This window comes from Ornithorhynchus anatinus, chromosome 1 (genome assembly GCF_004115215.2).
Source record: "Ornithorhynchus anatinus isolate Pmale09 chromosome 1, mOrnAna1.pri.v4, whole genome shotgun sequence".
NCBI lineage: Eukaryota > Metazoa > Chordata > Mammalia > Monotremata > Ornithorhynchidae > Ornithorhynchus > Ornithorhynchus anatinus.
In genome coordinates, this window is record NC_041728.1 from 109659917 (window position 1) to 109684713 (window position 24797).

Genomic DNA, 24797 nt, shown 5'->3' on the forward strand with positions numbered 1-24797 from the left:
AATTATAGATATGTACACATCAAAAACAGGTAAACAAGCATTAATATAGAGTTATAGATATGTACATATATACACAAGTGCTGTGGGGCCGGGGGGGTAGTGCAAAGAGAGTAAGTCGGGGATGGGGAGAGAAGGGGGAGCTGTGGAAAAGGGGGGCTTAGTCTGGGAAGGTTTCTTGAAGAGGTGAACCTTCAGTATGGCTTTGAAGGGGGGAAGTGTGATTGTTTTGCAGATATGAGGAGGGAAGGCATTGCAGGCCAGAGGTAGGATGTGGACCGGGGGTCGACAGTGGGACAGGTGAGTACAAGGCACAGTGAGAAGGTTAGCACCAGAGGAGAGGAATGTGTGGGCTGGGATGTAGAAGGAGAAAAAGGAGGTGAGGTAGGAGGGGGCAAAGTGATGGAGAGCTTTGAAGCCAAGAGTGAGGAGTTTTTACTTCATATGGAGGTTGATAGGCAACCATTGGAGATTTTGGAGGAGGGAGGTGACATGCCCAGAACGTTTCTGTAGAAAGATAATCTGGGCAGCAGAATGAAGTATAGACTGAAGTGGGGAGGGACAGGAGGTTGGGAGATCAGAAAGGATGCTTGATGCAGTAATCTAGTCAGGATAGGATGAGTGATTGTACTAACATTTTGGGATCTTGGCCCCATCAAATTTTCTCCAGTCATCGTGCCCCATTTAGCCTCCATACCCAGCTACCTTCCTTTGATGACCAAATTGATACTCTCAACACCACCCTCTCTACTAAACTCAACATACCCACTCCCATATCCCTTTGTATCACTAACCATAGCCCTAGATCACCTCCACAGTCTGCTCCCTTCACTCCTGTGTAGGAACCGTAGAACACTGCTGTCAGAATTCTAGTTGTCAGGCTGACTTTATTCACTTCAAGTTTATCATTGCATGCTTTAACTCTGCTCTCTCCTCTGCTTAGAAAATTTATTTCTCCTTCTTTATTGACAGTCATGCCCATCACATTCACCAGTTGTTCCAGACATTTAACCCCCTCCTCAAACCCCCTGACGCTTCCCCTCCCTCACCCCATTTCCCCAGTGACTTGGCCACCTACTTTATTGAGAAAATTGACACTATCAGGTGTGATCTCCCTAAAATCTCCCCTGCCCCTCCCTAACCCCCCCCCTTCCTTCCCCTTCTTCAACTTTCCCATCTTTCCCAACAGTGTCTCTAGAGAAGATCTCCTGCCTTTTCTCAAAATCCACCCCCTCCACCTGCAGATCCAACCCCATTCCTTCTTAACTCATCAAAACACTTGCCCCCTCTCTTCTTCCTTCCCTAACTGCCATCTTCAACTGTTTGCTCTCCAATAGCTTCTTCCCCACTGCTTTCAAACCTGCCCATGTCTCCCCTATCCTAAAAAAACCCTCCTTTGATCCCATGGCTTCCTCCAGTTATCACCCCTTCTCCCTCCTACCATTTCTCTCCAGATTCCTCGAATGAGTTGTCTACACCCACTGTTCCTCTCCTCCAATTACCTCCTTGACCTCTTCCCATCTGGCTTCCATTCCTTTCACTCCATAGAAACCGCCCTCTCAATTATCTCCTTCTTACCAAATCCAGTGGCCTGTACTTTATCCTAATCCTCCTGGACCTCTCAGCTGCCTTCTGTACTGTCGATCACCCCCTTCTCCTGGAAACATTACCTAACCTTGGTTTCACTGACACTGTCCTCTCTCCTGGTTTTCCTGTCTTTCTGGCCACTCATTCTTAGGTTCTCATTTCACGGGTGCCTCCTCTGCCTCCCTAACTGTGGGTGTTCCTAAAAGTTCAATTCTGGGTCCTGTTCTATTCTCCATCTATACCCACTCCCTTGGAGAACTCATTCAGTCCCATGGCTTCAACTACCATCTCTATGCGGATGATTCCCAAATCTACATCTCCATAATAATAATTATTCTTATGGTATTTGTTAAGCATTTACTATGTGCCAGGCACTGTACTCCTCCCTGGGGTGTATTGGGTTGGACACAGTCCCTGTCCCACTTGGGGCTCAAAGTCTTTATCCCCATTTTGCAGATGAGGTAAGTGAGGCACAGAGAAATGATTTGCCAAAGTTCACAGAGTATACAAGTGGCAGAGTCCCTGATCTCTCTCCCTCTCTGCAATCTCGAATTTCCATCTGCCTTTACAACATATCTACTAGGATATCCTCCTGTCACCTCAAACCTAACATGTTTCCCCTCTCCACCAAGACCATAAGCTCACTGTGGGCAGGGAATGTGTCCGTATGTAGTATCCCAAGTGCATAGGGATTGTTTTGCATGCAGTAAGTGCTCAATAAATGTTTGAATGAATGAATGTCTAAAACAGAACAGCTTATCTTCCCATCTAAACTCTGTCTTCCCCCAACTTTCCCATCTCTGTAGACGACACCACCATCCTTCCTGTCTCACAAGCCCTTAACCTCATCGTTATCCTTGACTCCTCTCTCTCATCCAACACACATATTCAGTAAATTCTATCAGTTCAGCCTTCACAGTATTGCTAAAACCCACTTTTATCTCCCCAACCAAACTGCTATCACGTTAATACAAGCACATATCCTATCCTGCCTTTTTACTATATCAGCATCTTTGCTGACCTCCCTGTCTCTTGTCTCTCCCCATTCCAGTACACACTCAGCTGCCCAGATCATTTTTCTACAAAAATTTTCAGTCCAAGTTTCCCCTCTCCTCAAGAACCTCCAGTGGTTTTTCACCCGCCACTGCATCAAACAGAAGCTCCTTACCATCAGCTTTAAAGCGCGCAATCACCTTCCTCCCTCCTACCTCAGTTTGCATCTCTCCTACTATGACCAAGTCCACTCACTTTGCTCCATTAATACCAACCAGATCACTGTGTCTCAATCTCATTTATCTTGCTGCCAATCTCCTCGCCCATCTCCTGCCTCTGGCCCTCCCTTTCATATGTGACACTCTCCCCACTTCAAAACCTTACTGAAGGTACATCTCTTCCAAGAGGCCTTCCCTGACTAGGCCTTCATTTCCCCTTCTTCTCATTCCCTTCTGTGTTGCCATGACTTGCTCCCTTTATTCACCAACCAACCTCCACCAGACCCACAGCACTTCCATACATATCTGTAACATTTATCTATACGTTTGTCTCCCTCTCTAGATTGTAAGCTTGTTGTGGGCAGGGAGTGTGTCTGTTATGTTGTTATATTGTACTAGCACTTGGGATAGATAACATAACAGACACACTCCCTGCCCACAACGAGCTTACAATCTAGAGAGGGAGACAAACGTATAGATAAATGTTAAATGCACTCAGTAAGTGCTCAATAAATGCTTTGGACCAATTTGATTCACTCCTCCAAATCTTGTCTATCACAGGCCACTTCATTCAATCAATCAAACATAATCATTGAGAGCTCCCAAAGCTTTCAGACACATATTCATTCATTCATTCATTCAACTGTATTTATTGAGCACTTACTATGTGCAGAGCACTGTACTAAGCGCTTGGAATATACAATTTGGCAACAGAGACAATCCCTGCCTAATGACTGGCTTACAGTCTAATCAGGGGAGACAGATGGACAAGAACAAGACAACATAATCACGATAAATAGAATCAAGGAGATGTATACCTCATCAACAAAATAAATAAGGTAATACAAATATATACAAATGGGCACAGTGCTGAGGGCAGGGGAAGGGAGAGGGGGAGGAGCAGAGAGAAAGGGGGCTTAGCTGAAGGGAGGTAAAGGGGCAAAGGGAGAGGGAGCAGAGGGTGGAGGGGGAGCAGAGAGGGAGTAGAGTGAGCAGAGGGACAAGGGGAAGCTCAGTCTGGGAAGGCCTCTTGGAGGAGGTGAGCTCTCAGTAGGGCTTTGAAGAGGGGAAGAGAGTTAGTTTGGCAGAGGTGAGGAGGGAGAGCATTCCAGGACAGCGGTAGGATGTGGGCCAGAGGTCGACGGTGGGATAGGCGTGAATGGGGGATGGTGAGGAGGTGAGTGGCAGAGGAGCGGAGCATGCGGGGTGGGCAGTGGAAAGAGAGAAGGGAAGTGAGGTAGGAGGGGGCAAGGTGATGGACAGCCTTGAAGCCCAGAGTGACTTCTCTGTGCCTCAGTTCCCTCATCTGTAAAATGGGGATTAAGACTGTGAGCCCCACGTGGGACAACCTGATTTCCCTATGTCTACCCCAGCGCTTAGAACAGTGCTCGGCACATAGTAAGCGCTTAACAAATACCAACATTATTATTGTTTTGTGCGGAGGTTGATAGGCAACCACTGGTATTTAAGGAGGGGACTGACATGCCCAGAGCGTTTCTGCAGGAAGAGGATCTGGGCAGCGGAATGAAGAATAGACTGGAGTGGGGAGAGACCAGAGAGAAGGCTGACACAATAATCCAGCCGGGATATTATGAGAGACCCATAGTGAAGAGGAGTTTGGAGCATGCCCATGGAGAGTTCACATGACTCCTCTGACTGGAGTTTTTGGGGCTCTCTGATCCCCCTCTCTGGAGCCCTCTTTGATACTGGACACAGAGGAACTAGTGTGGAGTTCTGTCCAGGTGGGCACAGCCGTAGCTCCGATCATCTGTCTTGCCCAGTTCTCTCTGTTTTCGATACACATTTGAAATCCACCAACAGGTAAAATATAAAAACATGAACAAGCTCTAATGATGACCCATGTGTCAATGTGCACATCTGTACATGCCGCTATGCGGCATGCCAAGTGGGGGCACTCAAAAAATGCGATGACGATGACGAAGATTACTTTGCTTTAAGCGGTGGATGCTTAGAAAAAATGTACTCTACAATGAGCACATTGTGAGCACTTGATAGGAAGGAGCCAGTTTCTTCCTCAGTCATGGAAAGTCCCAGATTTAAACAAGAGTACACTGATGCCTGGATGAAAGTGGTGGACAGACTTTACCTAATTATCTAAAGTGAGATTCCTCTAATATTTCTGATATCGTATTTAAGCGAAGGTAAAAAAGACCCTACTGTACGTAATATTCTAATATGAGAAAGAACAACAACGTGAGGGTTTTGATTCCTTTAATGAAGAGCAACAGCATCAGTTTATGTAGTCACAATTTTGCAGAGCATTAGTAAAAGTATCTCAACAATTAATTGCATTTTTTATCTTTTAACTCTTCCTGGAAATTCTTCTATTGGTGAGCAGAGTTATGATCCCTAGGAGATTTAGGCATACCAAGAGATTCAGAGGCTCCATGTAAATTTCCCATTAACTAATGGGTTTCTCTCTGACCCCAAAGGGTTTTGTGTCTAAATTACTGCAATTTATTGTTCACCACCCACTACATAGTTAGTGGTCTGCCCTCTATGGAATACTGAAATTTAGCTTCGTACTTTGTGATGGGTATGATCTCTATGTAAGAAATCAAAGTCTTTTGGACACATCAAAAAGTAAAATGTGTGTGACCACTCCCCATCTTTGCATTTAAGCAAAGTTCTAAGATACCAACTTTTAGCTTCAGAACTACATAGTTAATTATTCTGTCGCAGAAATTTGCTATGTAAGATGTATTCTCTCACCTGGCGAACACACTTTTCCTTTGATGTTACAATATGCTTTAGCTTTTCGTACAAATGTTCATATGTACAGGGCTAGAATAATAAAATTACTCATTTATTTTTAAATGACTTTAAGGATGAGGTTAGAGGTCTTAAGAAGCAGACAAAATTTACTAGCCTAATTGCTACCACTGAATAACCCTCCCCACCCCTTTTGATTTGTAATGAAGAAATATGATTTTTTTGGTCCTCCTACATACTGTTGATGGTAAGCAATGCTTGGGACACATTTCTGCTTAGGAAGAGGGAAAGGTTGGAACATGGTATTGCCAAAGGGAAGTTCTTTAAGACATGCATGCTCTGGGGTAGGAAAAAGGGAAGGGTCAAGGCATGGTAATGTCAAGAGACAGGTTTGGGTGGGAAAGGGGAGTTACTTTTTTAAAACAGTTGTGTCCCGGTGTATGAAGAGGACAAGGAGGGCAGAGAAGAGGCTTACCAAAATTTATCCTACGTGCAGCTTTTGTGAGAGTGCAACAGGAGAATGGGATTCAGTCTCAAGTATCCTCTTACTTTTATCTTCCTCCTACCCTCCTTTTATTCCTCTCCTTTTTTTGCCCCTGCTCCTTGCATTTGCTAGGCTTAATTCTCATGTGAGAGTCTCTCCTTACCTTTGGCTTTAAAAAAATATGCAAGGAAGTGGGCCAACTATGTGAATAAATATGGTAGTGGGCTGATGCCTGTAGTATGAGGACACATTAGAATATATTTTTTACTGGGGTTAGAAATTGGAATTCTTTTGGTACCAACATTGTTGAAGTCTGTGTACAGTATAAAAGTCTTGAGATTCTACCTGGATCTCCATCTGAGGAGATACTTTCCTTCTTTTCTGAAATGTCAATAATTCACTCATTATTGACTGAGTGCTTACCCTGTGCACAGCATTGTACTAAACGCTTACTATAGTAAAAACAGAATTGGTAGACATGTTCCCTGCCCACAAGGAGCTTACAATAAAGAGAACTGCATAAATGTTTTTGTAAAGGTGAAAATATGATGACTTATGCTAATGCAATTCTTGCTACCCTTGAAAAGCACAAGTGTATTTTTTGAAGATTGTTATCCCATGATGTCATTATAAAGAAAGGTTCTTAATCTGACTCATCACTCACTTTTCAGTACCCATAATAGTGTTTTCCTAACAAATTCAGTTGAAGTCAAAATAGTTAATAGACATAAATAATGCCCAAGTACTTTGAACTAGCCATTATGCCTGAATTATAAGGTATTAGGTCTCTACTGCCATAGAAAGGGCCACCCTTTTTATGTTGTCTTCTTCATCTGTACTCATTTCAAGGAGAAAAACTTTCCGTAAGATTATTTAAAAAACAAAGACTCCTAATAATTATCAGACTATGTAGTGTGAATTCCAATAAAGTGCTGACTGTAAAATGTTAGGACTCTTAATTATGCTTTCTTTGCTACACCTATTAAAAGGAAATGAAATGGAATTCATTAAAAAAGTACTTGGTCAATTGGAACAGAAGCTGAGTTAGTAAATTAGCTATATCTATGTAGATTCTTATTAAGTTATTTAAGTAAGCCTGAGCCTTATGCCCTAATAGAGCCAGTCAGAATACACTTTTAAAATAAAAACAGGCAACACATGCAGTTTACTACAACTTCGCCAAAGTTGTTCCTATATATGTTTATATGCATATGTATGTATGCATATAGTTATATATGTATATGTATACATATATACTCTGTATAATGAACAAATAGCTATTTGGAAGTTATAGTTTGTTACCAACTCTAATGTACTTTCCCTACATGTTAAGTATCTTAAATTCTCAAAATGTATAGCCTAAAAAGTTATAGTTTTCCATTTGTTCTTAATTTTTCCTAACAGGTGGTGGAATGTTTAAGTCAGCTTCCCAGTTTCCCAGGGAATTCTGACAGCGGTATTCATAGAGTGTCTTTCTCCAAGGATTCAGATAAAGACAGATAGAAGTGCCTCTGTAATGCTCGAAACTCTATATAGGAGTCTCTTCACTCGGGGTGCTGCTCTCTTGTCTTTTATTCTTCATCTCCTCATGGGAAAATGTCAAATCATTTGGGCGCTTCAGCATAGCCTTCAAGGAATTTCTAAAGGACTTGCAAAGGAAAAAATATATGAATGGGTCTAAACAGGCATTTAAGGACGTGAGCCATAAAGTGCTCTCTTTAATATAAAATAAGGTATTCTCAGCAGAGCAGTCAAAAACATCATCTCTGGTTTGGCTGAGGGTGTAGGGAATTCGGGCAAAATGAAACGGCACAAAGCAAGTGAAGAACACGGCAATCACAATGAACACTTTCATGTTGACAGTTTTCCTGGGCACTTTCCCCACCCCCCTGGTCCTGACGTACGACCTGTACAGCTCTTTCGTGATGAGAACATAACAGACAATTATGATGACCAGATTGATCCAGAAGATGACCTGGCAGACATAATTGACGATTTCATGCCACACTAACCCGAACTCCGACTTGAGGAAGGAACATTTCTTCACGTTCGCCCGGAGTGGCTTATTGTTGGTCAGAATCATGTTCGGCAGGGAGAGAAGAAACATGAATGCCCAGATGACGACAGAGAGAATCTTGGTCCCCAGGAGGTTGTTGAGGCCTGCAGCTTTGAACGGTCTGGTGGTTTTCTGGTAACGATCAATGGTGATCAAACCGAGGAATGAAATGCTGATGTACATCGTGAAGTAAAATATCACAGAGGTCACCTGGCAGACAAACGTTCTCAGGGGCCCTGGGCCCAGTTTGGCATCACTCAGGATTTTGAAGGGGAAGGTCAGGATCATGAAGAGGTCTGAAATGACCGTGTTCTTGAGGAAAATGATAAAGTTAGACTTACTGGGGATTTGAAAGAAAATCCGCATGGCGAGGCCGTTCATGACGATGCCTACGAAAAACAGAACGGTGTAGAGCACAGGGAAGAGAACTTGAGTGATTTTGTAATCTCTGCTGCAGATACTGCTGCCATTTCCTGGGGCTTGGGTGAAGTTATGGCTCACCCTCATTTCTCCCACGCGACCTTTGGAAGAAAAGGAAGATCGATTATCTTAATTCTCATTATTTCCTGTTGGGCCAAGGGCCATTGCGTGACTTTTGACTCTGGCGTTGCTTTTAGAGTTAACCTACAATTCAAAGCCACTCACTGCAGAATGAGTTCCGTTGGGGGGGGCGGGGGGCAAAAAGAGACCTCTAAAAGGAGCAGTTGCTTTCTTTCAAATTAAAATGAGATTCTGGGTACTTCACACATATATAGCACTTGGGGTAGTAACATAAGGGGAAGTGATAGGAGTGAACAACCATCCCAGCAGTCTTCCCACAGCAGTAGATTTGGTTTCCTTTCTTGGGCAAGAGCATATCCTATTCTATCCAGGCTTTCCAGACTTGTGATGAAGAAAGGGGAATTCGTATTTGCTCTATGCACACAGCTCTGTCTCTCTCCTCCTCCTCCTCCTCCTCCCCATTGCTCCCCTTACTTATGTTTCTCCTGCCTTTTGTCATGGCTTTATCCTCACTGGGTGTTTTCATTATGGTACTGTGATGAACACAAAAACGGGGTTTCGGTCACTAATATAGGTGTCTTCCTCCCTGTCAAAGTCAGAATAGTCTGATTCAGAGAAGCAGTACCTCGGTGTGGTAATACATGAAAGCATGATTCTACTTTTGAGAAGTATGGATTGAGAGAGGTTTGGTATGAAAGTGAAATGAACAGGATGCTAAATAACTTATCCGGAGCACTGTATCGAAACGAGCCATGTTTCAAAATTGGAATACCCTTCTTCTTTACCTTTTAATCATCCTACATGGCATTCTCTGGACATGTGACCTCTGAGTCACATTTCTTTGCCCCACTAACACTTCTTAATCGTAATAGCAGTTGTATGTAAGAGCCTTCTATACTGATCAATCAAAAAGCAGTTTTTATTGAGTGCTTACGGTGTGCAGAGCACTGTACTAAGTGCATGAGAGAATATGATATAACAGAATTGGTAGGTGTGTTCCCTGTGTGCTAAGCACTGGGATAAGATACAAAATAGTCAGGTAAGACACAGTCCCTCTAAATCTAAGGGGAGGGGAGAAAAGATATCTAATCCCCATTTAACAAATGATGAAATTGAGGCACAGCGTGGTGAAGTGATTTACTAACGGTCACATAGCTCTCTATTCTAATTATAAACTATCGAAGGTTAATTTTAAAATTTCAGAAATAGAACCACAAAAACCATGTATTAGTGAAGTACCGAGAAATATTAGATTTTCAGTAATGTGCCTCGATTAATAAACCCGAAGAAATTAATGTGATGTGTTTATATTGTGCTGAGTGCTAGGACTTGGGGAAAAAGAACTTTCCCTTCAATGTTGGCAGGTCATCAAAAGGGAATATTTACAATGCGTAGTTTCTGGGAATGAAAATGATTCAGGAATTGAGCATTTTCATCAGTAGCTAAGTGAAAATGACTCTACCTTAACACTTAAAAACTATTCTTTTGTATTCTGACCGTTAATTAGGAAGTCTCAAATTTAATTCCAGGATCCCAATTTCCTGAATTCTGTATTTTTTTTTCTTTTAATTCATTCAGGATAGGGGGTGAAATTTGCAAGAAGAGACTGAACAAAGATTCTTAAAATATCTTAGAGAATTCTCGTATTATGGAGTGATATTAAATTAGCATGAAAAAACACTCACATATTACCTCGGGTGAGGTTTTCATTTTCCAAACAATTCAAATAGGTTTAGGTATAACACAGATTAGGCGAATCATTTGTATGTATGAGTGTGAGGTAGAAAGAGCAAGAAAACATCCAACCAAAATGTTATAGATAAAGCTGAGTTTATCAAATGTTGCTGTGCATTTTGGATTCTTCCTCTTTTGGAAGTACCTTCTTAGTAACCATTTGGAAAATTTACCTTACTATAGCATGATTCATGTTTTCACATCAAATAAAACCAAGTTCCTTCAGCACCTGACTAGCTTCTAACAATATTTCTCATTTCTCAGAATACTTGAAATGCTTTTCTTGGTATTTTAATGCTTTAATCTCAGTGAATTCTCTTAATGTTAGTCAAGTGTTATAGAGCAATGGATGGCATTTTATGGTCAAATCATGCTTGAAACCTCTATGTAAAAATGAAGAATCAGAGTGCGCCACACATCCCTAAGTGAGGAGATATGAACCCCATCTGACTCCCTCCTTCACACCAATTACCACAAGTGAATTTTCTCTTTCCATAAATAATATCTGCAAGCTTAAACGATCCTCCAGTCATTGTTCTAAGAGGTACAGAGTACTTTGCAAAATATTGATGATATGCTACATAGAGGAAATGAAATATTGCAATATACTTGCCGACGTAGTTACCTGAAAACTGTAGGAGAGTTCCGCAGGGCACCCGCTTTTAAGGTGACTAGAAATTAAAGCTGTTCGAAGATCATCACCTGGTATTTTTCTTTTCGTCTCTCTTTTGAGAAGTGAAAACACTCTAAAGATACCAAAGTTTCATCGATTTCATCAACCCAATCTTTGTTATTCTGAACGGCTCAATGTTATGCCTGTGAAGTCAGAGATTACCTTTAAATAACTGTTGAGCCTCGGCTCCACTGACACTTTGAATTTCCAGCAGGCGGCTTTAATGCTTCTGCTTTTATTTCCTCAGAAAACAGGGCAGGGGGGTCACGATTCTAAAAAGCAATTTGAAATCTTCAGTCTGTTTACAGAAACCTGCTGGAGAAATGATACATCAGACACTCAGCTCCTCTAGTACTTATTTTCTCTCTAAAAATAAACATTAAGAATAAAATAACTAGCAATTCCTTTCATCCTGAGGTCATCCTGTTGGTTATTAAAAGAAGCTTTGCAGACTCTTTCTTTCAGCTTATTATTTACCTGGAAAAGAGTAAATTGTGTTCAAACACTGTGTGATTTATTACCTTTTAGCAAGTAATTCTGTTACTTCCATATTTATGGATGTTGACTGGTGATAAGTCTTTCTTTTTTATATTTTCCTTGGTTACTAATGTCATTATTGGAAATCAGCGTTTGAAGGCCTCCCATATAAGCAGAACAGTTTCCCTCCATTACAACTAAATCATATTAGGAGGAACAACATTATGCTACTGAATACATTATATAAAAATACCTTTTTTGCCCTTCTGAGATTCTACTGAAGTAGCAACAAAACAACTTTTCTTGTTTCTGGTTTAGATGCATTTTAGGAAAAACTACATCTTTCCACTGACAGAAGCCTATTTTAAATGAATTTCCATTGATGGGTAAACAAATAAAGTTTTCTGAAAGAAAAATAAAATCTCAAAGAAACTGGAGATTCTGAGAGTCTCTGTAGCATGTCCAGTCTGACATGGTTGTGTCATTGCATTATTATTGTATGTAGAGCGCTTAATATAGTTCTCTGCACAGAATAAGTGCTCAGTAAATACCACTGATGGATTGATTCATTGATTAATGAAGTTATAAATGCTCTTCATGATTGATTTACTCTGGGACATTCCCCAACTGATTTCCTGTGCTTCTGGCCATGTCACTCTAAAAGCAATCCTTACTCATGTTTTCTGTACTCTTGCTATAGCCAGTTGAATCTACATCACACTCCAAATATACAATTTACATCTGTCTGTCTCTGCCATCATTTGCTGATTCCCTAAAGGTAGAGACCAGACTAGGCCTCCTAACCTTACTGGACTCTACCAAGCTCCTAAAGCAATGCTCTGCTCACAGAGGTGCTGAGTATTGGTTGAGATTTATTTCACCTAGAAATGAAGGTTCTAAACTGTTATTTCTCAGGAATGAAAGTATAAAAATCATGAACAAAATCGCTCAGAACGAGACTTATAAGACATAAACAATAATGATATTAACAATAATGAAAATGATATTTAAGAACTTACTATGTGCCAAAAACTGTATTAAGCACTGGGGTTATTACTCTATTTTATTAATGAAGTGTATATATCTAATAGATATAGTAATAATAATAATAGAGTGTATATATCTATAATTCTATTTATATTGATGCTATCGATGCCTGTCTACTTGTTTAGTTTTGTTGTCTGTGTCCCCCATTCTAGAGTGTGAGCCTGTTGTTGGGTAGGGATTGTCTCTATTTGTTGCCTAATTGTACTTTCCAAGCACTTAGTACAGTGCTCTGCACACAGCAAGTGCTCAATAAATACGATTGAATGAATGAATACAAGGTAATCAGGGTGCTTCATGGGGCTCACGGTCTAAGTAGGGAGCGCAAGTATTGAATCCCCATTTTTGCTAATAAGGGAACTGAAGCACAGAGTCGTTAAGTGACTTGCCCAAGGTCATGCAGCAGGTAAGTGGTAAGGCCAAGATTAGAATCCAGGTCCTCTGACTCCCAGGTCCATGCTCTTTTTACTAAGTCACATTGCTTCTCCTAGACAACTAAATAGGATATTTTTAAAAGGGCACAGTGCAATATTTATTTCAAACAACCTAGGCAGTTCTTCAGAAAGAACTGGAAATGGTTCCTTTAAAAGCGTCACATTTGAAAGCTAAATTTTCAATGGCATTTATTAAGTGATTACTATATGCGATGATCTGGGCTTGATACAAAGTTATGAGATTGGACATGGTCCCTGTCCCTCATGAGGCTCCCAATCCATTTTATCCCCATTTTGCCAGTGAAGAAACTGAGGCCTCGGGAAGTTGTCTTGCAAAAATTGGCCCTGTAGAGTAGTGGCAGAGCTAGGACTTGCCCCTAAACTCCCTGTTTCCTAGTCCCGTGCTCTATCCACTAGTCCATGCTGAAGTGTTGAAGGGAATATTTCCAGTTTGCACTTCCTTTATTTTGCAACTTGGATCAGAGGCCATTGAACGTGTGGAATCTCTCCAGGCCTGGGACGGTCATAAATGCTATCTAGTCTAGAAGTCTGACTGGTGAAGCAAATCGTGACCCAACTTGAGCCTCCAGGGACTTAAGAATTGCAATAAGTCGGTCTTTGAATAGTCTAATGGTGCTGCTGTCCTAGACTCACCTACTGTCTCAGGAACTTTTACCTGGTCCGGAGAAGAGAAGACTGAGTAGGCATGAGTCTGAGAGAGAGAATGGGGGTGAGATGGGAAAGTCACAGGCAGAGGAAGAGCAAGGACGGAAGTCGATAGGGATAGAAAGAGGGATGATGAAGCAAGGAAAAGACCTCATCATGGGGCGGGAAGGTTTGGGAGCCAGTGATAGCAGCTGTAGTTAAATTAAGAACATGAATTCATTCAGTTAGACCGCTCTTCTAGTGCCTTGCACGTGAAAATGCTTAGTAAATAGTACTTGATGCTAGTATAAATATCCTGAACTAAAAATGAATAAAGTTACTTATTCAGCAGTAGATTTCTTTATGCAGATCACTAATCAATTAATCTCTACATCATCATCTGCGGTCTAGATTGTCAGTTGATTAACGGTATTTATTGATTGCTTACTGAGTACCTAGCACTGTACTAAGCACCTGGAAAGTACAATGAAAGAGCATTAATAGACTTGATTACTACCTACAAGGAGCTGACCCTATTGGAATATGCCTAGAAATAATCCACTGGCTGTGGTTATTTGCTAGTAGTAATGATGGTATTTAAGTGCACGCCAGTGCAATGCGCTGAACTCAGCTCTTGGAAGAGAACAACAAAAGCCCAAAACATACTTTCTTCGCATGAGGAGCTTACATTATAATCGTGAGACAGACAAAAGACTTTGACAAATATTCTGCAATACATTTTGCATACATGAGAAGCCATATAAAGAAATAGGGGTATTGGAGTTAATGAGGGGAATGCTTGTAAGAGAGGACAGGGTTTCCAGGAGCCTTGGATTATGCTCCGCTCATCTATTGTGTGCCCTTGGACAAGTCACTTAACTTCTCTGGGCCTCAATTCCCTCGTCTATAAAATGGGGATTAAAACTGTGGGCCTTTGTGAGATAGGGACTGCTTGTGGCTTAGAGTCCAGTCACAACTGTGGCCACAGAGACTGCTACATCATCCTCCAAAGCTGGGCTTCATTCAGTCATATTTAATGAGCGCTTACTGTGTGCAGAGCACTATACTAAGAGTTTAGGAGAGTGCCATATACCATTAAACAGATGCATTTCCTGGTTTTGTGGAGGCAACCGGGCTGTGGCTGCACTATTCCGTGGCAGTGAAGGGCAGGATGGAGGTTCATTAGTGAAGCGGGGGAGAGTCTCCCGGGGAGACAGCATGGGCATCCGCTAGTCAGTCAGGCAGTTGTACTTAATGAGCACTTACTTTGTGCAGAGCACTGTGCTGAGTGCTTAGGAAAGTACACTATAATAATATAATGGACATATTCCCTGCTCACATAATGATGATGATAATGATAATTGTGTTATTTGATAAGCGTTTGTTAGGTGCCAAGCACTGTTCTAAGTCCTGGGGTAGATACAAGGTAATCAGGTTGGAAGTAGTCCCTGTCTCTCATGGGACTTGATCCCCAGTTTACATATGAGGTAACTGAGACACTGAGAAGTGAAGTGACTTCCCCAAGGTCACTCAGCACACTCGTGGCAGAAGCAGGATTAGAACCCACAGCCGCTGACTCCTCACAACATTTGCAATCCAGAGGGGGACACCAGTGATCCTGGGAGCAGCTATGACAGGAAATTCCCAACAAGGCACACACTTCAGCGCCCCAGGCTGCAGTCTAATAATGATGGTGTTTGTTAAGCTCTTACTATGTGACAGGCACTGTTCTAAGCGCTGGGATAGGCACAAGGTAATCAGGTTGTCCTATGTGGGGTTCACAGTCTTAATCCCCATTTTCCACATGAGGTAACTGAGGCACAGGGAAGTTAAATGACTTGCCCAAAGTCACACAGCTGACAAGTGGCAGATCCAGGATTAGAACCCATGACCTCTGACTCCCAGGCTTGTGCTCTTTACACTAAGCTACACTGCTTTGTTAAGCAGACTGTTTCTAGGTCGCGTCCTCATAAGATGTCCCTTGCCATCACCTTGCAGACAGCCTGGGCCTCAGTTTTCCTCTTAAAATGGGGACAGTACGTCCCTCTGCAGTGAATTTCAAAACCTAATTGGTGTTTGTGATGTGCTTTGAGATCTCCAGATGAAACACAGCTCATGAAAGAAAATTATTATGATTAATTTTAACAAGTCTGGTTTGCCGCTCTGAAGAAAAGCATCATTTCAAGGAGTCCGAATGATGAAGTTGTAAGATGTATTGAAATTAGCCAACTGCTCCCTGTGCATTACAAGATGCAAACTGGTATAGTCTGAGGTCAAGCAGAGATTGGCCTTTCAGTTGATATATTTTCTTACCAAATCAAACAGAACCTTTCTTAGATTCAATATCTTACCTGGAATTTGGGACTGCCCCTGGGTGTGGTCCCAAAATTCATTCATTCATTCAATCTTATTTATTGAGTGTTCACTGTGTGCAGAGCACTGTACTCAGTGCTTGGAAAGTACAATTCAGCAACAAATAGAGACAATCTCTACCCAACAACGGACTCACCTTAAAGAATGGGGGAGACACATGACAAAACAAAAGAAGTAGACAGGCATCAATAACATCAAAATAAATAGAATTATAGATATATACATATCATTAATAAAATAAATAGAATAATATGTACTTATATACACAAGTGCTGTGGGGTGGAGATGGAGGTAGAGCAGAAGGAGGGAGTCGGGGTGATGGGGAGGGGAGGAGGAGCAGCAGAAAGAGGGGCTCAGACTGGGAAGGCCTCCTGGAGGAGGTGAGCTCTCAGTAGGACTATGAAACGGGGAAGTGGATAGTTTGGCGGATGTGAGGAGGGAGGGCATTCCAGGCCAGAGGTAGGACGTGGGCCAGGGGTCGACGGTGGAACAGTTGAGAACGAGGCACAGTGAGGAGTGTAGCAGCCGAGGAGCAGAGTGTGTGGGCTGGGCTGTAGAAGGAGAGAAGGGAAGTAAGGTAAGAGGGGGCAAGGTGATGGAGAGCTTTGAAGCCAAAAGTGAGGAGTTTTTGCTTCATGAGAAGGATAATAGGCAACCACTGGAGATTTTGGAGGAGGGGGGTGATATGCCCAGAACGTTTCTGTAGAAAGATAATCCAGCAGTAGAGTGAAGTGCAGACTGAAATGGGGAGAGAGGAGATTGGGAGATCAGAAAGGATGCTGATGTAGTAATCTAGTTGGGATATGCATCCAGCAAAATTAGTAAGGGCCAGAATATCATGTTGTTCCTACAAATACCCTTCTTGGAATTGAAACTTGTAGGAGCAATTCCAGCTACCAGGAATATTTCTGTCAAAATTATTCAGCCGGCTCGGAAAGCTGATACCTCTCTTCCTGCTTTAAAGAAACCAGTTTGACTGCTCACTAGCAAAAGATTTATGAATGCTAATTATATCCTCCAGCATGTTGTGTATAGTTTGTTGAGCTAATATCCACTTGGTGTTTGAGCTTCCAGATGCAGTAGTAAAATTCTGTGCTTTCTCTAGATTAATGCAATTATTTGGTATTTTTATGACTCTATGGATAACAGTGCCCAAGTGCTGCTCCATGCTTGTGAAATCTGTCAAGCTACTAGTGAGGTTTTTGAACAAAGTCCTTTCACTGGAAACAGTAGGAATGTGTGATGCACCTGCATATTTCTAGTCTACTTTTTAACTGAATTGGCAACTTTTTAGGGCAGTGAGCGGGTTTTTTTCCCCTTCTTCACCTTGTGTAAAAGAGGGAATGGGGATTTCTAGGGGAAGAAAATTAGAAATAACTTTCTAACACTGAGAGTTGTCACCCACTGCATCTGGGAGATTGCGAAACCGACCACTAAGAGAAGAACTTGTGACTCTGGCTTTTCAGTGAAATCTTGTTTAGTTGCAGCAGTATTTTGAGGTCCCAAGAGACTGATTCCTGACCAGGAACAGAGTTTGGGCTGCTTCCGTTTGACGGGACAAGGTCTTATGTATGTATCTGTAATTGACTTATGTATATTAATGTCTGTCTCCCTCTCTAGACTGTAAACTCGTAAGCAGGGGATGTGTCTGTTTATTATATTGTAATCTCCCAAGTGTTTAGTACAGTGCTCTGCACACAGTAAGCACTCAGTAAGGGCTATTGAATGAATTGAATGAATAAGTTTACTGATCTGCTGGGGCAAGTTTTCAGCCTCACAATACTTGAGTAGCTGCAACTTTCAAGTAGTAGGCTAGTGCACGGCTGGCAGACCCATAGAATACATTAATAAGCACCTCCTCTTGACTGTAGGCTCTTCGTGGTCAGGGAACCTGTCTACAGACTCTTCCAAATGCTTAGTACAGTGCTCAGCAGACAGTAAGGGCTCAATAAGTAACCAAAATCCTCCCTTTCCTCTCCATCCAAACTTCTACCATGTTAATTCAAGCATTTATCCTATCCCACCCTGATTGCTCGATCAGCCTCCTTCTGACCTCCCTGCCTCCTGTCTTTCCCCAGTTCAGTCCATAGTTCACTCTGCTACCCAGATCATTTTTCTTTGAAAGCATTCATTCTGTTTCTCCACCCTTCATGAACTTCCAGTAGTTGCCCATCCGCCTCCACATCAACCAGAAACTCCATACCATAGGCTTTAAAACACTCAATCATCTTGCCCCTTCCTACGTCACCTCACTACTCTCCTACTACAACTCAGCCCTCATATTCTGCTCCTCTAATGTAACCTAGTCACCGTAAACTCAATCTCATCTATCTAGCCGATGACCTCTCATCGATGACCTCCCTCTCACCAGAAACACCATTCCCCTTCATTTCTGACAGACTATCACTTTCCCCACCTTCAAAACCTTATTAAACCAAGAGGCCTTCCCTAACTAAGCCCTCATTTTCTCTTCTCCCACTCCCTTCTGTGTTGATTTTGCACTTGGATCTGCACTTTTATTCAGTGCACTCTCATCCCCATGGCTCTTATGTACAGATCCATATTTTATTTATTCATATAAACCTTTGTCTCCTCCTCTAGTCTGTAAGTTCCTTGTCAGCAGGACAACCACAAGGTAGTTGTGTCTATCAGCTATGTTTTATTGTGCTTTCCCAAATGCTTAGTAAGGTGCAGTGCACACAGTAAGTGCTCAGTAATTACAATTGATTGAACAAATACCATTTGTTGACTGATTAAAGTCAGCCTCTTCTTCGGTTGGCCCCCTGCCTTTCTAAGTCAGTTTGCTTTGCTGACTGCTTGGGAATTTCTCACTGCATTGAGATCCTCATTCATTCATTCAATTGTATTTATTGAGCAATTACCTTGTGAAGAGCACCATACTAAGTGCTTGGAAAGTGTAATTCAGTGATAAAGACATACAATCCCTGTCCACACTGGGCTTACAGTATAGAAGGGGGAGACAGACATCAAAAAAAGTAAACAGGCATCAATTTAAATAAATAGAATTATGGATACATACATGTATATATGGATATAATGCATATATATATATATACACACAAGAAGCATGTGAGCCCCATGTGGGACAACCTGATTACCTTGTATCTCCCCCAGTGCTTAGAAGAGTGCTTGGCACATAGTAAGCGCTTAACAAATACCATTATTATTTTATATGCGTAAGTGCTGTGGGGCCGGGGTGGGGGTGGGGGGAGGGTGGTGGAGAGCAAAGGGAGTGAGTCAAGGTGATGCGGAAGGGAGGGAGAGCTGAGGAAAAGGGGGGCTTAGTCTGGGAAGGCCTCTTGGAGGAGGTGAGCCTTCAGTAGGGCTTTGAAGGGGGGGAGAGTGATTGGTAGATTTGAGGAAGGAGGGCATTCCAGGCCAGGAGTAGGACGTGGGCCAGGGATTGATGGTGAGACCTGTGCGATTGAGGCACAGTGAGAACGTTAGCACCAGAGAAGTGGAGTGTGCGGGCTGGGTGTAGAAGGAGAGAAGGGAGGTGGGGTAAGAAGGCGCAAGAGGATGGAGAGCTCTGAAGCCAGTAGTGAGAAATTTTTGTTTGTTTGTGTCCTCAGGTAGCCACATTTAAGAAACATCAATCTAGAGCACACTTAGCATACACTTAATTGGAAAACTAAAGCTTAGCTATAAAAATTATGCACTGAATGGCTTCCTTTTTCCTTATCGTTAAGGAAAGACTCCAACTTGGCTGCAGGCACTTCTGGCAATAATGCAAAAGAGCTGGGAGCATCCTATACCTCTAAATAGCGTGGGTTATATATTCAGTAAGAGACGTGTATCACAGCACCCAATAGAATAATAAGTATATGCTCATACACCTGATGGTTTGTGTACTGATAGGCTTCCCCCTATAAAAATAGTTGTTCTTCATGTTTAAGAGAGATGGTTTGTTGTTGTGGTTGGCTTATGCTGTCTAGTCATGTCCAACCCATAGCGACACCATAGACTCATTTCTCCCAGAGTGCCCCATCTCCATCTGCCATCGTTCTGGTAGTGTATCCATAGAGTTGGTAAAAATATGGAAGTGGTTTACCATTGCCTGCTTCCGTGCAGTAAACGAGTCTCTTCCCTTGACTCTCTCCCAAGCTCCTGCTGCCCAGCACAGGTGAGTTTTGACTTGTAACAGATTGCCTTCCACTCACTAGTCACTGGCCAAGCTAGGAATGGAATGGGTATGCCTCTGCTTGACTCTCCCTCCTGTAGTCATGACTGGTAGAATACTGGAAACTCTCCAGGTACAACCCTGAGAGAGGAAAGGAGATGGTACGGCTGGTGAAATTCACTTATGGGTGTGTGGATTTATTGTCACGGTGCATTAATGGCAGTGCTAATGATTGCATTTTTGAAGTAATATTTTAAATTTCCTGCTTCAAAAAGGGACACAATGGGCAGTGACTGAGTGATATGCAGGTACTTCCTAATGGAATTATTTGGCTGATTACTTCTCATTTTGTGGTTGGAAATGAAGAACTTGCTTATTCAGGGGCAGAGCCGGTCAGTAAATTGTGCCTCTGTTGTATGAATGATGAAAGAGCAGACATAACCTGCATGTTTCTAGAGTGAATCCTGTTCTCAGGGCACTGGCTGTCCCCGTGGTTCAGTGTTCTCTCCATCTACCCTGTGGTCATCCCTACTGCTGCCTCCAAGGAGGAAGTGGAGAGTCTTTGGTTCCTACTCTCCACATAGGGCTCTCTAGGTCAGGGAAGTGGCACTGGGGTGTCTTTCACCCCACAGAACCCATCGGCTTTTACTCCAATTTTACCCCAACCCCACAGAATCTATGTACTCTCTTTAAATTATATAGTATAAATTATTTATTCATATTAATGTCTGTCTCCACCTCTAGACTGTAAACTTGTTATGGGCAGGAAACTTGTGTGCTAATTCTATTTTACTGTACTCTCCCAAGTGCTTAGAAGTGCTCTGCATATAGCAAGTGCTCAATAAATATGATTGATTGATTGTCCCTCTCAAGTGCTTAGTACTCAAGTGCTTCTTACTATCTACTCAACAAGTACCATCTATTGATTGCTCTTAAACATACTGACTTATTATTGAGTTTTGTTGTAAATAGTATGTAGAATCTCTCTATTGGATATTGCCAGTGCACATGAAGGTACATTCATTCATTTTTAGGGAAGTATTGTTTTTCATTGGGGAAGAAGGATGTGAATTTTCTTCCATTTAGGAGGGAAAAATAGAGCCCTTTTAAAATATTTCCTGAGCTTGGTAAATATTTAATTGTAAAGGCTAATATTTGCAGGAGAAATATCACTTCCAAAGCCACAAATCCCTTGCCCACAGTCCTGCCCCTCTGGCCTGGATTCCCTTCCCTCTTCATATCCGACAAAGAACCACTATCTCCTGCTTCAAAGCACATCTCATTTAGGAGGCCTTCTCTGATTAAGCCCTTATTTTCTCTTTTCCCACTCCCTTCTGCCTCACCCTTGCACCTGGATTTGCACTTCTTTATATGAATGGTATTTTTTATGGGTTTGCCATGTGCTAGGCTCTGCTCTAAGCACTGGGATAGAAGTCACAACAGTGGGGATTGTGGATGAAGTAGTACTTGCTTCTTCATGGCCCACACACAGAGAACAAGCCTTGTTTTCTGGCTCCTCAGCTGGTTTGGGTGACAGTGGATTCTTAATAATAATAATAATATGTTGGTATTTGTTACTATGTGCAGAGCACAGTTCTAAGTGCTGGGGTAGATACAAGGTAATCAGGTTGTTGGTATTTGTTAAGCGCTTACTATGTGCTGAGCACTGTTCTAAGCGCTGGGGTAGACACAGGGGAATCAGGTTGTCCCACGTGGGGCTCACAGTCTTAATCCCCATTTTACAGATGAGGGAACTGAGGCACAGAGAAGTTAAGTGACTTGCCCACAGTCACACAGCTGACATTTGGCAGAGCTGGGATTCGAACTCATGAGCCCTGACTCCAAAGCCCGTGCTCTTTCCACTGAGCCACGCTGCTTCTCCATGTTGTCCCATGTGAGTCTCACACTCTTAATCCTCATTTTACAGATGAGGTAACTGAGGCACAGAGAAGTTAAGTGACTTGCCCACAGTCACACAGCTGACAAGTGGCAGAGCTGGGATTTGTCACTGCTGCCTTCCAAGTATCCCCATTATGGGGCTGCCTCTGATACAACTTCAGTTTGGGACTGAGGGGGAAGGACAGAGGAAGGAATACTTGGCTACTAGCAGGGCCTGCACTATAGCAAGCTCCTTAGTGGGTAGAGCAGGGATCTGAGACTCAGAAGGACCTGAGTTCTTCTCCCGGCACCACCACCTCTGTTGTGTGACCTTGGGCAAGTCACTTAACTTCTCTGAGCCTCAGTTACCTCATCTGTAAAATGAGGATTAAGAGTGTGAGCCCATGTAGGCCAGGAACTGCATCCAACCTGATTAACTTGTATTTACCTGGGTGCTTAGAACAGTGCTTGGCACATAATGAGTATTATCAATATTATTATTAAGTTGCTTTCCCATCAGTGGAAATAGGTTGTACTGAGCCCCAGTGCTCTCTCTCTCTCTCTCCCACAGGTCCCAGGTGGCCAGTGGTGAAAATCAGGTCAGCTCAGGTCAGGGTATGTGATGGGAGACTGCTGGAGGGCGAAACCGGGGCCAGCTATGCTGTAGAGTAGAATGTTTCTGTGTGATGCCCTCAGCATAGATAACTGCTACTTTGTCCTCCTCCGTTTTTCATAAGCTGTGGCGGAGGGTGGTGGAGGGTGGCGGTGCTGAGGTTTGGGGGCTTTGCTTTCCTTAAACACAGATGGAATTTAAATACACTAGGTGGTTTTCCTGGCACAGAAGCTGAACTGTAGGTTGGATATGATAACAATGACTGCCATCTGGATACTTTGGAAGGTGGGCGAAGGGGCGAAAATGAATAAAAATGTAGGGAGACAAACAGTAATAATGATTCGTGCAACCATGGGAGAATGCAGTGTATACCCCCATCCTGTCTGTTTTATTTTATTGGTGTTTGTTAGTGCTTACTATGTGCCAAGCATTGTACTAAGCACTGGGGTAGATACAAGATCATCAGTCCATGTCCTACATGGGCTCACAGTCTGATTCTGGGTTATACAGATGAGGTAACTGAGCCAAAAGGAAGTGAAGTGACTTACCCAAGGTTAAACAGCAGACAGGTGGTAGATCTGGGTTTAGAATCCAGGTGCTCAGACACCCAGGCCCGTGTTCTTTCCATTAGGCCGTGTTGCTTCTCTCATGTGGGGAGGCTGGGCTGTCCCATCCTCCATCATACTTAGACTTTTCCCTATTCCCCGGACAACATTCCACAGGTTATACTCCATCCTAACTTCAGCCTAAAACTCCTTGAAGTCTCAGCTGCCTTTTGACTCTGTGGTCCACCCCCTTCTCCTGGAAACATTATCCAACTTCGGCTTCACTGACACTGTCCTCTCCTATCTCTCTGGCTGATCATTCTCAGTCTCCTCTGTGGGCTCCTCCTCTGCCTCCCATCCACTAACTGTGGATGTCCCTCAAGGTTTGGTTCTGGGTCCCCTTCTTTTCTCCATCTACACCCACTCCCTTGGAGAACTCATTTGCAGACACGGCTTCAACTACCACCTCTATGCTTATGACACCCAAATCTACATCGTCAGCCCTGATCTCTCTCCCTCTCTGCAGTCTCACATATCCTGCTGCCTTCAAGACATTTCTACTTGGTTGTCCTCCCATCACCTCAAACTTAATATGGTTAAACTGAACTTGTCTTCCCACCCAAACCCTGTCCTTCCACTCACTTTCCCATCACTGTTGATGACACCAATATTTTTCCTGTCTCACAAGCCCATAACCTTGACATAATCGACCTCCACATCAAACAGAAACTTCCCACCGTTAGCTTTAAAGTATTCAATCACCTTGTTTCCTCCTACCTCACCTCACTACTCTCCTACTACAGTGTAGCCTGCACACTTCAGTCCTTTAATGCTAACCTGCTCACTGTACCCTAATCTCATCTATCTCACCCCGACCTCTCGCCCACATCCTACCTTTGGTCTGGAATGCCCTCCCTCCTATCAGATAATTTCTCTCCCCTATTTCAAAACCTTATTAAAGGCACATCTCCTCCAAGAAGCCTTCCTTGACTAAGCCCTCCTCTCCTCTTCTCCCACTCCCTTTAGTGTCACCCTGATTGCACCTTTCATTCCCCATAGCACATATGTACGTATCTGTAATTTATTTATTTGTATTAATGTCTGTCTCCCCCTCTAGACTGTGAACTCATTGTCGGCAGGGAATGTATCTATTTATTGTTGTACTGTACTCTCCCCAGTGCTTAGTGCAGTGCTTTGCATACGGTAAGGGCTCAATAAATACAGTTGAATGAATGAATGAATAATGCTTCAGCAGACTCTCTGAATAACGTCTGAAATTGATTCATAGAGCATGATCTGATGCCACTATGAACAATCAGAGCCAGAAGAAAGGAAACAGTGTTGCTTAATAATAATTATCATTGTTAAAGTATTCGTTCAGCACTACGAGCCAGACACTGTACTAAGCACTGGGGGGATACAAGCAAATCAGGTTGGATGTAGTTCCTGTCCCACATGGGGCTCACAGTTACAATTCTCTTATTACTGTTGAGATAACTGAGGCCCAGAGAAGTGAAGTGAATTGCCCAAGGTCACACAGCAGACAAGTGGCTGAGCTGGAATTAGAACCCATGATCTTCTGACTCCAAGGCCCGTGCTCTTTCCACTACACATACTTCCTCCCCAGTGGAAAGTGGAAAGACCAAGAGCCTGGTAGTTAGAGGACCTGGG

At 42.7% G+C, this 24797-nt stretch overlaps 2 protein-coding genes and 1 non-coding gene across 5 annotated transcripts in view; 1 reads left to right on the forward strand and 2 right to left on the reverse strand.

Moving 5' to 3' along the window:
• MED12L (mediator complex subunit 12L) overlaps positions 1-24797 on the forward strand; it is a 521479-nt gene that overhangs the window by 343786 nt on the left and 152896 nt on the right. The window lies entirely within an intron of this gene.
• P2RY12 (purinergic receptor P2Y12) overlaps positions 5011-24797 on the reverse strand; it is a 101056-nt gene continuing 81269 nt past the window's right edge. The window contains exons 2-4 of one of the 3 annotated variants that reach the window (XM_029061694.2): positions 11139-11291; positions 10929-11049; positions 5011-8589 (exon numbers count right to left, since the gene is read on the reverse strand). In XM_029061694.2, the coding sequence (XP_028917527.1) occupies positions 7541-8575 (1035 nt within the window). In that variant the 5' untranslated portion in view covers positions 8576-8589; positions 10929-11049; positions 11139-11291 and the 3' untranslated portion in view covers positions 5011-7540. Of the gene's footprint in view, positions 8590-10928; positions 11292-24797 lie in introns of all 3 variants that reach the window. The other 2 variants (XM_029061719.2, XM_039912666.1) reach the window with 2 other exon arrangements.
• On the reverse strand, positions 20104-20241 carry LOC114817364. Its single transcript, XR_003765218.1, has one exon. It is a non-coding gene; the product is annotated as a small nucleolar RNA SNORA7 (small nucleolar RNA).